An 18,684-nucleotide genomic window follows, 5' to 3' on the forward strand; every position below is an offset into this window, starting at 1 on the left:
AATTTGGCTGTGTGCTGGTTTGCCTTAAGGGCTTAGCAGTGGAGGCACTGGAAACAGTGTTATTATGTGTAGCTGCAGGTGATGTTTTAATGGAGAGTTTACATGATGGTTGAGGACCCTTTCTTTGATTTTAATGTGCAAGACGGAAGACATCTTCTTCCTGTTCCAGAATCATCATCATCATCATCATTGCAATCAAAACATTGTTTCTGTGATGCAGGTCCTAAGTCTAAGAGTGAATCAGACACTGTTTCCAGACTAGAATGTGTTCAAAATTCTGATTCCATTCCAGAAAATGATTTGAACATTCCACAGGTCAATAATTTTACAGAAACTGTTCCATTTGCTAAATCTAATTCCCAGTTTTATGTCATGTGATATGGATGAATATCTATGCCTAGTGTGAAATATGCACCAACATGGACTTGAATGTATATACATGTGTATTTAGTATTGTATAATGTATGACTAAAGATTACCTGTGATTTCTGCATGCCAAATAGTCTCATAACAATTGTATTATCTATTTCTCAAAGAGGGAGGATGTAGATCAGAACGTAAGTGTGTGTGTGTGCCTTTATCTTTAAGAAGCATGCAAGGCTGTACATGCATGTATAAGTTACAGACACATGCAATCCTTAGTGCCATTTTGAAGGAGCAGCTAGTGAGAGAGCATGCATGATCATAGTATTAAGTTTGTATGAGTTACATAAGTTAAAGTCAGTAATTCTCTATAGTAATGTGTTTGCATAAAATAAAGCTGCTTAAATAGAACCTATGAAGACTCTTCTATTGTGTCCCAGACAGGAGAGCAACATAGGAAGGTTAAAGAACAAAAGTGTGATGCAGACAAACTGGTCTCCCAAAGTCACAAGTAGAATGAAGTAAAGCAAGACTGGAGGCCAGACCACAGCTGGTAAAATCATACACAAAGTTTATTTCAGTAGTAAAAAGGTGAGCGCTTTCGCAGCCAAAGCTGCGTCATCAGACAAAGACTCATTACATTTCCTGTATTTTCATTTCATTCTGTCCAATCATGAACCAGCAACAACTAAGAACAATCACTCAATAAAATATTTTCAATCAAGTGTAAAATAATGTAGGTGTATGCAATTAAATAGTAAAGTGCAAAAACATATTATATACTGCAGAAATCTTTAAACACATGCATACATTTATGCCAACTACCTGTATAAATACATACACATAAAAATGTATAAAAATATATACCCAAAATATATTAGCTAGTACAGATTTAATAGACAACTTATCATTTAGACCCTTACCCATTGTTGCTCTCATTCTGATGATCCACTCTAGTTCCTTATTTTCAACTCTACTTCTAGTTGCACCTCCTCTATTCCCTATCCATACTTTCTGTACTACCATAAACTTGAATGTGTGTGATACATCTGTGGCCACAATATGTCTCACCAGTGCATTAGTATCAGTTTTTCTGTGAATGTAATTTAAATGTTCTCTAATATGATCAGGTAAGCTACATGTAGTCATACATATATAGAATGCCTGGCATCTAACACGGTAGGCCAGGTATACTATGTTAGTAGTGTATGTGTGTGTGTGTGTGTGTGTGTGTGTGTGTGTGTGTGTGTGTGTGTGTGTGTGTGTGTGTGTGTGTGTGTGTGTGTGTGTGTGTGTGTGTGTGTGTGTGTGTGTATAGAAATATGTATATATATCTATGTGGGTCTACTTTGGTTATCGAATTTACACTTACCTGAATCTGTATTTGCCGAGACGATTTCATCAAACACTTCAAAAAGCGAAAGTATGAATCACCAACATTTTTCACCAGGAAACAAATCACTTGGCCACCATGGCCAAATAATAATATGGCACAAAGTAAGCCTGCCATAGTGGGGAGCTTCACCCCCACATCCCCCCTAACTAAATATACCAACTCTGAGATCACAATACAATGGGGAAAAGGCCAAAGTTTACCCAGGTGGCCAAGTGGTTTGTTTCCTGGTGAAAACTTCCGGTGATTTGTAGTTTCGCTTTTTAAAGTGTTCATTGAAGTCGTCTCAGCAAATACAGATTCAGTTAAGTGTAAATTCAGTAAATCAAGATAGACCCATATATAAATATATAAATATATATATATATATAGATATAGATATACATACACATATATGTATTACAGTGTCAGTGGTACAACAGATAGCACACTCACATTTGGTGCAGAAGTGAAAACTGGGGATTAATTCCTGCACCGGGTAGACAGATCAATTGCTGACACTACAGTGCAGCATAAAGTGGGGATTGCACTCCTAAGTGTGACGTCCTTTGGATGAAATGTCAAACCAAGGTCGCATCTCTTTGAGTTACTGGTAGCTCAAGTGGATGCAAAAGATCCTGTGGTACATACTGAAAAATGTCCTTCATTTATGAAAAATACATGGTTTACAAAACCTATATACATACTTATAATATATATATTATGTAAATATCTTACTTAAGATACAAAAATTAACATATTTTCATTCACATCACTGAGAAAAAGAAAGACATTTTCAGTTATGGGACCCCCAGTCTTTTTTCCATAACCAAAATCTTATTTTTTTAACATCCTAGCTAAATCTCATTTTTCATTAAACAAAATCTCTTTCACTCTTTGATTCCAAATCAACAATATTATACAAAACTTTTTTTTTATTAATTTTTGTTATATAACTTCTACTTTTCTTTTTATAATAGCCATACTCAATCATATCCATAGCTGATTCATATACATTGGAAATTCCATCTTCTTCTTCTTTCAGCTTTTCCTGGTTAGGGTCACCACAGCAGATCACCTGTGCGCTCATGACTGGCAGTGGAGTTTTACAGTGTTGAGTTGCCAGCCCGGCCCCCAACCTTCCACAGAAGGCACACACACACATGCACTCATGCCTAGAGACAATTTAGAGTGTCCAATCCACCTACAGCATGTCTTTGGGATGTGGGAGGAAACCGGAACTCCAGGAGGAAACCCATGTGACCACAGGAAGGGCATGCAGACTTCGTACAGACAGCACTCTAGCCGAGGATCGAACCAGAGAGCCTCTTTCTGTGAAGCAGCAATGCTAACCGCTGCACCACTGTGGCCGCCCTCATTTGAAATTCCATCTAAAGTCCTCATATCAACAACATTTTTCTGTAATGTTTTAATCCTTTTACATCCTAAAAACACATGTAGGCTTGTCTCAAATTGTTTACAATAAAGACATATTCTATCTTTCTTCATTTTATATGGCATATTTGCTTTTACTAGAAGATTTTTATAGTAAGCCTCCATAAAAAAATCTTGACACTCTACCATATCCTTATATCTTCCCATTCTAGCTTGCAATGCTGCAATTTTTTTCTTTAGGCAGTTCCTTCCACAGGTACATGCAAAAAAATATTGTTCATTATGTTATTATACCATTTTCTTCCATCATTTTCAATCTCATTAACTGTTATTTTCCATAATAAGATTGTAGCTTGACAATTATCTATAAACCATAACCTCTTTCATTCATTATTTAAAATATACATCAATTCCTCTTTATATCTGAACTTTAGTATTTGTGTTAATAATGAAGTATCATTATCCTTTAAACATTGTAATACTTTATATAAATGTAGTGATACTGCATAAATTATAGGACTAATCAAACCTAATCCTCCTCCTCCTTTTTTAACATACAATATACTTCTCTTTACTGGGTTTAACCTTGAACCCCAAATAAAGGAAAAACAAAACAGGTAGTATAAAACACTTGCTAAATATGACATTTTTGCTACAGAGATAGAATTAATTGAATATATTTTTAAATGACAGTCTGAAAGTCTTTCAGAACTTAGACATTTGTCATTATTTCTATTTTTTCTTTCCATAATTGTTATGTATTTTTCTGTTTTTCCAAACATACACCAAGTACATTTATGTTTTCATATTAAACTTAACAATTCCTAACATTCCATCAAAACCTAATCCTTGGCCTTTCTCTTTATTTATTTGCAAACCTATCACTTTTAAATAATCCTGTTAATAATTTATTACTTTTATCATTCCTACACTATTTTTGTGACAGTTATAATGTCATCTTTATAAGATAACATAATTGGCCCAATTACCTCTTCATTAGATACATAACTCATCTTTTCCACTTCTCTATTAATATGTATAGGCACCAAATTCATTACTAATGCAAACATTATACTACTCAGAGGACATTCTTGTCTTATTCCCTTTTGAAACACTATTTCATTACTCAATCAACCATTTACAAATGCCTTAACTATATTTAATGTATAAGCTGTCATACATGCCCTTCTAATCTTGTTACTTATATTATAAGCTTTCAATATTTCCCATAGCACATTAGTTTGAATAGAGTTAAATGCTTTGTTTATATCACCTACCATAATTTTAACTTGGTTATTTCAATGTAAGACACCATCTACCAGTTCCCAAATAATTAAGAGCAACTCTTGCACTCTTTTTCCTTTTATACCACATGTATTTCTATTTATAACTTTATTTTATTTATCTTCCATTATTCTTTGTAGAATTTTCATAAACACTTTATAATCAGTATTATTCAAGACTATTGGTCTCCAGTTCTGCATTTCATTTTTATAACTTTTTCCACATACATTTAATTACTCCACTACATAATTCTTTATATTGAAATCCTTTATTCAACCATTCAATTAAAACCATTAAACATATTATTTGCGAGCTTGCCATATTTTATACATCCCATATTCTATTCTGTCTGGATCAACTGCTGATTCCAAATTAACTACCTTTAATACATTTTCTAATTCCTCAATCACAATATTCCTTTCCATCTCCTTATTATCTTGTTTTAGAAAAGACTCAATTTTCCATTTATTATTAATTTGTACAATTTGTTCTTTAAATATTTATTTTATATAAATTTCTACTATTTCCATAATGTTACTCTGAGTATTATAAACTACATCAGCTGTATTCCTCATTTTGCTCATTATACTATTATTTTCTTTTCTAAATTTATTCAAGTATGGTGCGATTTCTTTTTTTTTCCATGAGAAAATACCTTTGCCTGTACAATAAATACTTTATTTTCATTTAATTCAGATTATATAATTACTGTTCTTTAACATAATATTTTTTATTTTTTCCAGACTTTCAAAAGTCTCATTACTTAATTTTTATACTTTATTTTTACTTCATTTCCTTTTTCTTGCTTGCATAATATATAACATGCTTTATATATTTGTTTAAAAAACGACCACAACTCTGATCAGACCTTACAAAAATTTTTCATCTGACCATGATCTTTCCATAGCTGAGTAAATTATGTTTCCTACCTCTTCCCATTTAACTTCATGTATTCTTTTAATCCCATTTTATATTTTATATACTCATCATTCCCTTTTAATATAATCCAGATTGTTTTACAGTCAGAAAAGCCTGTTATCAAAACACCTTCTTCTACTATTAGTAACATGCATGAAATAAAAAAAAATAATGTATTTCTGTTCTATCACAAATGGCAAGGAGATCCTGGCAATAAACAGCTTGTTGCAAATAAATGTTAAAAATGTCAAACCAATCACCAAAGCTGAAACACGGGTATAAATGTAAGAAACTGTCCGAACTCCAAGGAAAACTACTTCATTCACAGAATAAGATGGGATGAGTGCTTTCACAATACAAACTGCTTTGTCAGATCACATTCATCATAAACTACTAACTTCTTTTACATTACAAATTGCTAATAGACTGAATGCATCCATGTAATCAAGACAACAATGGTAACTGATCTCTCTTAAAGAAGAAATGCTAATAAGAAGTGCCTAAAAATATAAATTTAAATTGCATAAAAAACACATAAAAAGTATGTACATAAAATTTACACAAAACATATAAGCACATATATTCTTACAACTGCTGTGGCATATATTTAGATAAAACAATTATTATTAACAATACAAACAAAAATACATGAAAAAATACATAAACTCGCATTCAACCCTTTCATAAAATTAATTTCCTTCTTAACCTATGTCCCTTCAGAACTGGTTTAACTGAAACCTGGTCATTCAAACCTGGATTTTTATGTGCTCTCAATTTGAATATCCAGGATAACTCCCTTTGCTCTGTTCTTTTGACTATGTTGCCTATTCTCAGATACAACGTCAAGTACCATACACATTAACTCATGTCCAATTCTTGCCATATTCATATTTTCACTATGGTGCTATAGGTTAACCATTTCTTTGCACAATATAAATTATGTCTAATCTGTTCCCTCAACTGTCTGTTCATTTTACCCATATAAAATGATTTGCAACAAGCACATTGGGCTAAGTAAATCAATTTTTTTGTGTTACAGTCTGCATTAACATTAGTCTTATATTTAATGCCATTGAGGGGGGGTGTACAAATACATTAGTTTCCTAAACAAAACTGCAAAATGCACACGTTTTATATCTAACCATGCCTATTCCTTGATCATATATTTTCTGGTTAATTCCCTGCTTAGGACAGCATAATCTATATTTAAGAGACACTTGTTCTTAAAGCCATATCTTGGTTTATGTCCAACTAACATGGGGATTTTAGGGTCTGTCTGCTGCACATGCCAATATTTATTTATAATACTCTTAAATTGTCAGTCATCCCTAGTATAAGTTAAAGAGAAAAAAACATATCTTTATATGGTTCACTACTTTTTGCCTATACATGTAATGGTGGTGAAAAATAGGGTATCTCCTGTTTGTACCTTCCAGCCCTAACCATTGCATTGCTTGAATATCTCAGGCATTATCTGAAATTCATTGCTCATCAAAGCCAAAGCAGCTACAAAGTCTTCACTTCTTGCTGTTAATCTACTACTTCTTAAGGTCTGTCCTTTAAGAACATTTTCAAAGATGAACCTGGGATGCATACTCGTATGATGCACATATGTGGGGCAAAAACATTCTTTCCTATATAATCTAGTTTGTATATCACCCTTAGCATCCTTAAATACTTATACTTCTACAAAATCAATGACTTGTTCTGCAAAAATGCATTACTCTCATTCAGATAATGCAGAAAGGACACAAGTTGTTCAACCTCTCCAGCCCATAACAAAAACAAATTGGCAACAATCTGATGATAGAATTTGATATAGGACTGATGGTTAGTTGTTTCAAGGACATGCTTCTCATCCCAATCAGCCATGACCAAATTGGCATAGCTACTGGCACAAGGAGTGCCCATAGCTACGCCAGAGGTCTGCCGATAAAGATTCCCCTCAAATACGAAGACATTATAATCCAATACTAATTCCAGTAGGTAGCACAAAAAGTCCACCTGACGGACATCATATACATTCTTGAATAGCAAGACATTTCTCATCATAGCTATCCCCTCCTCATTTGGTATAGCTGTAAATTGGGAGGTAACGTCAAGTGTGATGAATAAGTAAGAAAATGTCCTCATATCTGTGCTAACTGCTGTGTACAAATCCTGAAGGAATTGTCTGCTATCTTTTAAAATCACTGGACACTGTTCAACTACAGGACATAGTTGTTTCTCTATGTATATGGATATGGGCTCTGTTATCCATCCTGTACCAGCAACTATCGGTCTAAATGTGGGGTTTATAAAGATCTTTGTGCAACTTTGGGAGGCCATTAAAGAAGGGAAGGAATGCTTTCTCTACCGAAAAATATTAGAAAAGGTCCTTATTTCTGTTCTATGTTCTTTTCTACTATATGTTCAAGCGCTCTTATTCCAAATTTGCAGTTGGTCATATTTTATATCTAACACTTTTTTAACATCATAATCTTTCTTTCTCTGTCATCTTAAATTACAGTTAAAGTTCCCTACCACACTTATTTCCATATTTATAGCAACATACTGAATTAGTTAAACATCTCTTCTCTCTTTTTGCCACATATGTATAAATTGCAATAATTCTAAAAGTCTTCTCCTTCCATCTTACATCAAGAATAGTAGTTCTGCCCATTACAGCAAAAGTAATATCTAACACTTGTATTCTCTTCTTATAGAAAATAACTATCTCTGAACAAATCTCTCCCCCTATATTCCAAATAACATTGTTTCCCACCATACTTCAGTTTGATATCTTTCTTCTTTAGTTAAACATCTAGAATTTTCCAAGATAATAATATCACCATCATGTTATTTCCACTATTCAATGATGCCTATTTTTTTTACTAAACTTTTAAAAATGTAACATTTATTGCTAAGATCTTACAAGTAGCAATGTCTTCCCATATATAGGTCCATAGCATAACAACATGTCTCAGTAATATGGAAAATCTACACATTATCCCTTTACACAAAGGTGGAAATTCTACAGAGCTGACAAACGGCTGACCAATCGCTATTCTGTCCTCACTATCTAAACTCCTCAAAGATTTATCCACTCCCAATTGATTCATTATCTTACCTTCAACAACATACTAGCAACATGTCAACATGGTTTTAGGCCCCATCATAGTACCACAACTGCACTCCTCAGTTTCACCAATACCATCAACCAACTCAGAAACAATGATAAAATAGTCTCTGCTGTCTTTCCAGACATGTCCAAGGCCTTTGATATAGTCTCCAACCCAAACTATTAAATACATTCTCCAAATTGAACTTCATCCCCTCTGCACTTCAATGGTTCCAAAGCTATCTACAGGAGCATCAACAATCTGTAAAATGGCTTAATGTCATATCCCCACCCTCTTCCTTTCACACTAGGAGTACCTTAAGGTTCAGTTCTTGGGCCATTACTCTTCACTATTTTTACAAACAACCTCCATAGTGCTACCCCACTGGCTTTAACTATCCAATATGCAGATGACACAACACTTATATGTGCCACTAATAACCTGTAACACCTCCATGATATAACCCAAAAATCATTCTCAGATATTAAGCTATGGCTCTCTAACCATCAGCTCATACTCAACCCCAACAAAAAAAAAAACCTCATGATCTTCCAACCCACAAGATCCTCTCCACCAGCACCTTCTTCATTACAGCTAGGAATAATACTAAAACTAATGGTGATTCACAAACAAAACTACTAAGTGTAATAATAGATAACAACTAAGATCTAACCTACATATAGCACAAACAATTAAGAAAGTTCACAAAAAATGGGTACTCTTTACAGAAATAAAAACCATCTAACACCTCTAGGGTTGCCATTGCTAGAACCCATCTTCTATCAACACTTCTGTATGCTTTCCCAATTCTCACCAACTTTAAAAAGACATAATTAATCTTGAAACATGCTGCAATAAAACAGCTAAATTTGCAACTGACTGCCTACATTATACCTACCACTGTCACTCCTTAAAAAAACTATCCTGGTTAGAAGCCCCACAACTTTTGTCCTATAACCAATTAACCTTAACACACACACTAGTATATCAACCTGAAAAAAACATGCCTTCTAAATATTTTTCAGCCCCATATCACAAATAGAAGTCTTCGCTCAACAAATAAGTCTGTACTACAAGTGTCCAAATCCACTAATATGGCAGGGGACTTGTTATTTTCTCATCATGTAGCAACAAGGTAGAATTCACTACTTCATAGCATCAGATCCACCACAAACACCAACCAATTCAAAAAGATTCCTAAAAGTTATCTTAATGACATCTGACTTTGTTCCTGTACTACTCCAGGCTAACTAGTTTTAATAGCTTCTGGTCATACTTTTTCTTCTTCCCTGACCACCTCATAATCTATGCTCTCTGTCATGTCTAGATAATCTCTAACCTCATCTTTTTCTATCAAATTCCCCATACAAACCCTTCTTTGCTTACTTTGAGAAACTACAATGTCTACATTACAATAAGGAATTATATCAGATGACTGTATAATATAAATGTCAGCTATAATAGCACAGAATGTCATTTCTGGTGTACTGTATCTCTTGTATATGTTTTTGTATAAGTTTTGTATAATTTATTGTATAATCTCTGTATGTGGAGTTTTTCTCCCAGGGCATTATCCCAGTCGGACTTTCCTGGTAAACAAATGCAAGATAAAATTAAATATAAATATATATATATATATATATATATATATATATATATATATATATATATATATATATATAAATATATATATATATATATATATATATATATTATGCTTTCCCTTTCTTTTTTTCTTTATTATGACCTTTCATAATTTTTCTTTTTCTCTCACATACCCTTTTACCAACAGAACTTCTTTTTTGTTTAACCAAATTCCATTTCATGTTTTCAGTATCACTCGTCTGAGCCTTCTTCTACAATTTTTTTTAATTTATTCACTGATAGATTCTTGTTTTTCGTGTTCCCTTTCTGGAGTGTTTTTCTGTTCCAGTTCTATTTGTGTAACTAAAGCCTGTGTTTCTATCTGTGCATGATTATTAACTTGCTTCTGATCCACTTGTATATCTATTTTCTCTGCCTCTGTCTCTTCACATTCTCTCCTTAAATGTCCTTTACTTTATCACATTTATAACATCTTAACTTGCAAGTCTTTATATCATGTTGTGTCTTTCCACATATATAACATTTTCTTTTTGTCACAATTATTAATCAAATTATCTGTTTTACCATGAAAAAGCAAGCATGTTTTTGGTTGCCCCCATTAACTCACCATACCTTCATCCCCTTCTAAATTTAAAATACTGGGAATGTGCACAATTTTTTTCATTCTCTATATTCAGTGCTACAAAACAATCCCATGCATGCCCCCAGCCCATAATCCCCTCTTATACACTTTTGAAACTTCTAGTACATCTTTACATAATTTTAATAAATGTCTTTTTAAAGTCTCTTTTTATACTTCATTTCTTAATTGCATATGAATCTTTTTCTTCATCTCTCTATGAAAAGTATTTAAGACATATAGATTACAAGGCACACAGTCCTTCTTTTCTTCATATTCACCTAAGAATTTTTCCATCAGTTGACCAGTCTCAAAAATAATGTCACAATAAGTCTCTTTATTTATAAGTATAAACGCTCCTACTTCACTTGCTTTAGTTCATAAAAGTCAATTATTTCGTGCCATACCTTATGTCTGTCCAATTCACTATCTTCTTTTTTCTCTCTTCTTACTGTAAATGGTTTCTTTTTTTCTTGCAGTAGCCTCTTACTTCTCCTCTTTTTCTTTTTGCACTCTTATTTTTGCCATCACTGCATGCAAAATTTTCACTGTTGGTTCTACTTGTTGGCCATCTTCTTTCTGCATTCTATCCATTATTTCACCTCAGAAAGTATCCAGATTGCTTTCAGGCTCACTCACATTCACCAAGTTCATAAGTAAGTCATCCCACAACCCTACCAACTGCTGGGTTGTGACAACACATTCTTGCATTGAATTTGTTTCCCAGAAAAGATTTTGTTGAAAGATATCCTCTGAATTCATTATCATCTTGACCGTTGTTTTCTTTTTCTTTTCAACAAGACACTCTTGAGAAAGGTTGACTGCCTTCACATCATTATTACTGCTTATACTTCCTAACCATAAAGGCTCTCCTGCATTTAATTTGCAGTTCTACTCCTCCAACATAAGCACTGCAACCTCCTTGTTCCGCACATCATTCTTATCTTCTGCCATAACCAATTCACTTTTAAGTGAAATCATCTTATTGCTACTCACAAAACAAACCATCTGTTCTCACTGCTTCTCTGAGCTGCCTCCAGACTCAGATCAGAAGCTGGAGGTGCCACCACAAACAGTGTCCATGTACAGATACTGAGTAGGGGAAGTTCTCTGATGCCGGGCCAAATTTCCCTACTAGTATCAGTATCCCTCAGATCTCCCCTAAAAATAGGCTACTACCCTAATGGTACTAACCTAGTCAACAACAAAATATATGTGAGCATGTATGTACATTTTTTGCTGGTTTCTGAGACAGCATTTAAAATTATGTGACACTGCATTTTCATTTGTAGGATGAATGTGTCACAGTTTGCTGGGGTAAAAGTACATTACGTAAACTAATTCAAAGTGAGGATGTATTATCTGAGAAGTGATACTTACTCTGGGAATGATTTGTCAGCTGAGAAGTCTTATCTTCTTGTCCACACTTGTCTTTCCCTCTGGCTGCCATTTTGGCTTTTTTGGCCTCAATCATTTTTTTGTATTGTTTTTCTTGCCACTCCACTGGGGAGAGCTTCAGCAGGAATTTCTTGTACATCCTATATTCCTGAAGTATTTCTTCATTTTTGGAAATCTCACTAGAGGTATAAAAAGAAACCTATTATCTCCTTCAGCAGTCCCTGTATTCAGATATATTACAATTTAACATGTTCCATGAACTCCTAAAACTAAGCATCTGTTTTTTCTGAATGAAGGCAAGGCATGGCTGTTATGCAGAATTTTGAAAAAGCTCAACATCTACATATCATAATATATTACAGGAGACCATGGAAGATTCTCAAATCAAAATGTATTGCACTTCACTTTTAAATACATAATTATCATTTAACTTGTGCACCTATTCAGGCGTCCTTCACAAAAGCAAAATAGAGGGATAAAGATGGTGGAGCATGGAGGGGTAAACAGGGCAGAATGAGAAGGATAAACATGGAGAGGATTTCTGAGCAATCTTTTAAACTTTTGATGACTTTACATAACAAATTACCAGTCTTATCATTGTGATGAAAGCACACATCTGTAAGAAGGTCCTGTAGTCTCCGTAACTGCCACGCTTGTTAATTTATTCTGATATATGTTCAAATGAAGTTCAAACTTGAGCAAAAGTCCAAAAGTATGGATTCAGGATGCTGTCACAACCACAGAAAAGGTAATACCACCATATATGTTCATGTAAGAGTATATAACAAAATCTTGCAGATTTCTATTTATGAGAAATGCATTTCAGTACAGCAGCAAGCACAGTCTACTGTAGAATACAGTTTTACACAAGAAGGAAATAAATCATTAAAAAAATAAACTACTTTGTTATATGTTTGTTTGTATGGGGGAGGAGTAAATAAGACTAGTGCTGGGTACCAACATGATGTTAGTTGTTTGCATTCATGTAATATTTTCATCTCACATGCGATACAGTTTGTTTGATCATCTCCAACAAGTGAAGAAGCTATCCAGAAACATTTTAGATAGGCTCTCTGCTGCAAGACATCAAAAATGTTATGCTAAAAGAATTTCCTGGAAAACATCCCTTAAAATGAGGATTTAATGAGTACATCTCACCTCCATCTGTCCCTCAAGATATACTTGAAAATGGTTCACTTCCAGCTACCAGAGAAGACCAAGCTTTAAAAGTGCTATCAGAACCTAAAAGTACTGCATCAATGAGTCCTGACAATATCCCTGGATGCATCTTAAATAGTATGAAGCACAATTTAGCCACATTCCCCAAGAACATTGTTCAATCTCAGCCTCCATACAGGTTTTGTACTAAGCAAATGGAGAACAGCCATTCCTAGCATAAGGGAGGGCCTTCCACAGATGCAAACAGTTACAGACCCATAAGTCTGACAGCCTCATGTGCTAGGAGAGACATATTATGAAATTAATCAGTAAGGACATAGGGAACCTCCAAACACTGGATCAGTCTCTGTTTGGATTCATCAAGAGAAGATATTCATCAGGAGAAGGTCATGATTACTTAACTTTGTGGACTTTTTTGAAAAGGTCACCAAATCAATGGATGAAGGAAAAATGGTGTACACTGCATACCTCAACCTGGCCAAAGATTTTGACCAAATCCCCCACTTAGGCATAGCATAAAAGCTAGATAAACTGAGAATAAACCCCTGTCTCACGCATTGGATTGCTAACTGGCTCACAGATAAGATGCAAGAAATGAAAATAGGGGAAGTTACCCTCACAAAGAGACCAGTCACTAGTGGAGCCCCCTGAGGTCTGTGTAGGACCGCTCCTGTTTGGTATCTACTTCTCTGAAGTAAAAGCCAATACCAAATGACTTAGCCATCCTGCAGGAAGGTTTTTCCCAAATAAATAATGTACCAAAATCATGGCCTGAAATCAAATGCAAAAAATGGATTACCATATCCTTTGCGAAGTTATCTGCCCCAGAAATCTACCACATTGACAATACAACCCTATGATTGGACCAATTTGTTTGGAATTTAGGAACTCATGTGGACAGTGACCTAACCTTCCCCTAACATGTGTCAAATGTCATAAGAAAGCTCTTCTATACTGCTCAGCTTACAAACAAAGGGAGAGTATCTAGATCTAGGGATGTCATCGTCCTCTTTTATTCAACTCACATTAGGCCAATCATTAAGTATAATGCTCTCTTTTAGTATCCTTACAAAAATGATGCATGGCTTAAACAATATGTTCTACATGGGTCAACTCAAAGCCCTGTCACTATAGTTGGTTACTGCACATCAGCAAGTCAAATGGCATCGGAACTACTCATTCCAGAGATCTGATCCTCTTTAGTATCATCAACAGAAATGTTTGGAAGGACAGGCATCTCTCACTGAGGATATTGCTACTCTGGAACAGACTCCACATCCATGTATGTCTAATCCTTAAATTAGCACAGAAAAAGATTTTAAAAATTACTAAAGTAATCCATGTGTCATTGGAGGAATTCAAAATATCTGTAAATGTAGTAGCTGGAGAAGCTCTCCAACTCTGGTAGTATGTTGACTCTCGTCTTTAGCGAGATCATTTGAAAGAAGCCATTGAATTACAGGGTCAAATTAAATCTAATGTGGCTACATGGCAATATAAAGTATATTCTTATACCAAGCCTACTTTCAGTGCTGAGTATGGAAATCTTAAACACTCTGTAAGAGACATAACATAGTTGGCATATGAATTAAAAACAGGAAAGGGTGTTCTTTATTTTAAAGACGCATTGTCTTGAGGACACCTAAAGTTAAGTGGACTAATGGAAGGTATGGAATGGGCTAATGAGGAAATATTTTTCTTCTTCCACTTACACTCAGAACCCCTTAGGAAAGAGAAAAACAGTCACAGATGTATAATGAAACATACCAGCGAGTGGGAAATAGACCCAGTCATGATGAAAAGATGCAGCAGGGAAGGTTGTGACTGACCTTCAATTTAAGCAGTCTAACTTAAGGGTGTCTCAGTAGGAAGATGCAATAATTGCAGAAGCTCTAAACAATGTCCAGGTACTTAATGGCATACTTAGAAAGCAAACATTTTATCTTAGTTTACCAGATTTTGAGGCAGCCAACAATTTATTCTGTATTATGACTAAACCAATGGAAGAAATTGCTAAATAATTTTGGTAGACAATCCAATTAGGTACCTGATACTAAGAGTGATGCAAAGCCACATGTTGGACAGCCATCCTGGGGTAATATTGACAAACAATGTGCTAGATAGGTTCTTTTTGGAGATGGCTATACAGTAGTAAAGCAGTGCTATGCCCATGTATGTCTAATCCTTAAATTAGCACAGAAAAAGATTTTTCCACAGAAACCAAGCAAGGACCCCTTGGCACTTGTGTTAATAAAAAAGGCCCTATGTAGAAGGATAGGTCTGGGCCTGACAGGATCTATAAATCCTCTAAATGGCAAAAGTCTTCCTCCCCTTTCATCACTGCCAACACAGTTGTTCCCCAAAGGATCAATTCTTGGTCCCCTCCTCTTTAGTATATTTGTCAACAACTTTCATCAAACCCTTACTCATAGTTCTGTCATCCAACAAACTGATGACTCATAGTTCTGTCATCCAATACACTGATGACTCATAGTTCTGTCATCCAATACACTGATGATTCAACTATCATCTCCTCCTCAAAATCTCTCACCAAATTACAGCAACTTACCCAAGAAGCATTCACCTCTACTGAGCACTGGATGTCCCAGAATCACCTCGCCCTTAACCCCAACAAAACAAAACTTTTATTATTTGCTCCCACAAAAACTACCACCATTGACAAATCTCTTTTTACAATTACACTGTGTAACAATACTATCCTAGAAGTCATCCCTAGTACCAAACTGCTAGGTGGCATCATTGATGACAAACTAACCTTTAACCTTCATATCCACAGCAATATAAAAATAAACATCAAAAGCTAGGTGCCCTATATTGACATAACTGTTTCCTCAGTTTCACTGCCAAAAAAGCCCTCTCCTCATCCTTCCTACTTCCTAATCTGCTTTATGGTGCTCCCATCCTAACCAGCCTACAATCTTTCCTAAAAAGTTACAATAAAATTGCCAAATTTGCTACAAATTCTAAATACTCTACCCAGCTCCTCATTGCATAAACTAAACTGGCTGGAATCCCACCACCATCTTACTTACCTTCAACTAACCAAAGCCCTTCCCTTTCATCCATAATCGACCAACCTGAACATTGCCCTTCCCTTTCATCCATACTGACCATGTACCAGCCGATTGCCACCTCAGGTCAGAAAACAAAATGTTGCTGTCTATAGAGAAACCCAAACTGTCAGCTGGCCAAATGCTGTACTGCTATGCTGTCTCTAAGTTATGGAATAATCTTCCTCCTTCTATCAGATCAACCTGTACGTCTGCTTCCTTTAAAAAATCCCTAAAATTACATTTAGTCTCTAACTGGTGATGCTCCTGTACCCGACAAAAAAATCCCAAAACCTAATTTGCCACTATGAAACCTCTCTCTATTTCTATTCTCAAATCTTTCCCACTCTTTTCTCTGTACCTTCTCATACCTCCTCTCTCCAATTTTTCATCCTGATACTGGCTGTTCACCTGCTTCACCCTGTACTCTACACCCCTCTACTTTGAATCCTACACACTCACATGTATATACTATTGTCTTTTTCTACTCACATATACTGCTAAGTTACTTTCTTCTTCTACTCTGACTTTTATACTTCTGTTTCCATTTATGCTCTCACTTAGAAAATGTTATCTTTTCTATGTATTATTGAAATGTCATCTCTGCCAATTGTCTTAGCCTTTCTACTGTCTGTCAATTTTTATGTATCAACAATTGTTTTAACTAATTGCATGTAGTAATGCATCTATTTTATTCATGTGTCTACAATGTTTTAATTCGTTAATTGTATGTAATAATGTGAAGCTTTTCTCCTCGGGCCTCCACAGAAAATGGGCTCCTCCAGGCCCAGTGGACTTTCCCGGTCAACAAATGCAATAAATAAATATTAAGCCTCCACATATTAAAAGCCATTCCCTTGTATACAGCTAATGCTAAACATGATGCTAAAGGGTTAGTGTTACAGCATAGCAAGGCTGAATTGCTTAAAGAGATTATAATTGATAACAAATTCATTTTCTGTACTGAGCTATAGCAACCTTACCTCAAATGCAAAAAGTCAAGTAGACTGCCTGTATACCATATCCCTAAACAAATGGTTCCATAGATTACTTCATTAAACCACTAAAGGCAATGCTATATATGAACAGTGCCCAAGACAGGAAAGCCAGAAATCAGTCACTCCCTTATACCATATTTGCAATATGGGAGACACCACAGCCTACCATGGGGCTGCACCCACTGAAATACTACATGTTGACCAATCCAAGGGACTGCAGGCTATAGCAAAGAAAATATTTGAGGAAAAAAGTCACCCTCACCACATATCAGAGAGGGCACATGGCAAACATGCAGGAAAAGCTAGAAGCCATAATGCTAATAGTAAAAATCTACAATAAGAAGCAAAAAAAAAAAAAAAACTCAATACAACAGGGGAAAAAGGCTCAGGGTATCTCTTCCCAAAGTACCAATAACTGTGCTCATACCAATAACAGAAAAAATCCGGGCTATTTGCCAGCACTGTTTGGAAATAACAAACTGTGGGCCTATGTAATTATAAGCCCAAAAATTATAAATAAAAGTAACAAGTGGGTTGTGTCTGAAAATAGTCTGAAAACCTGTCCACCTACCCAGCAAACAAATAGCTAAATAAAACAAACAGCTCTAAAGCCATAGTATGATAGGTAAAGACTAGTAGCCAGTTGTACCTTGGAGCAGGAGTGGGACAAGGGTGAATCACAAACAGGAACATGGGGAAACACTGCCGGCAATCAAAGAAAATAAAAAAGTTTATTAGCAAAAATAAAGATGTGTCTTCTTCTTCTTTATTATGAAAAGCTAGTGTGATAAGTCACAATACTTCTACAGAGTGAGGAAGGGGATGAATATTTGACCTTATAGCATTATTGAGGTCAAAAGTGAGTCAGTTTTTATTGTTGAAAAAGGGTTTTAGGAGTGGCTAAAAAGTTACAAAGTGAAAGAAGTAGCCTTGTTTTGCTAGTACCCAAACGATATGAGACTGTACACTTTTGTAATTATTGCAGGCTGTTGAAATCCATCCTGTACTTTGAAGTCTATAACATGACACTCGTTGAAAAAGAGATTGCGAAGCTGGGTCCTGCCAGGTGCCACATAGTTGTATACCTGACAAAGGGGTACTGTTGAATATCTTTTATAGAGATGGCAAAGGAAAGATGGTTTCATCTATGACAGATGAGCTCTTTATACATACGGCCTTCCAGAATGGGTTGCACAAGACCATAGCATTATTTCTAAGGTTGATGGGCAGCCTACTACAGTCATATAACTTGTATGCAGTGGCATACCTTAATAATGCATTCATCTATGGAAAGGATTTAGCTTCTCATCTACTGATCCTCTTCAAGCATAACCTTGCTGAGTGAATGGAAAACCACACATTTTTAACAGGGTTCCACCTG

The 18,684-nt window shown here is 35.2% G+C and overlaps 1 protein-coding gene across 1 annotated transcript in view; it reads right to left on the bottom strand.

The window, feature by feature from the left end:
- The window catches only part of CFAP100 (cilia and flagella associated protein 100), a 375,752-nt gene that overhangs the window by 240,811 nt on the left and 116,257 nt on the right, over nucleotides 1-18,684 (bottom strand). The window contains exon 5 of the mRNA XM_044078592.1: nucleotides 12,038-12,234. Within this exon, the coding sequence (XP_043934527.1) occupies nucleotides 12,038-12,234 (197 nt within the window). The remainder of the gene's footprint in view (nucleotides 1-12,037; nucleotides 12,235-18,684) is intronic.

Source organism: Protopterus annectens, chromosome 7.part1 (assembly GCF_019279795.1).
Source record: "Protopterus annectens isolate FY-2018-M chromosome 7.part1, PAN1.0, whole genome shotgun sequence".
In the NCBI taxonomy this organism is placed as follows: domain Eukaryota; kingdom Metazoa; phylum Chordata; order Ceratodontiformes; family Protopteridae; genus Protopterus; species Protopterus annectens.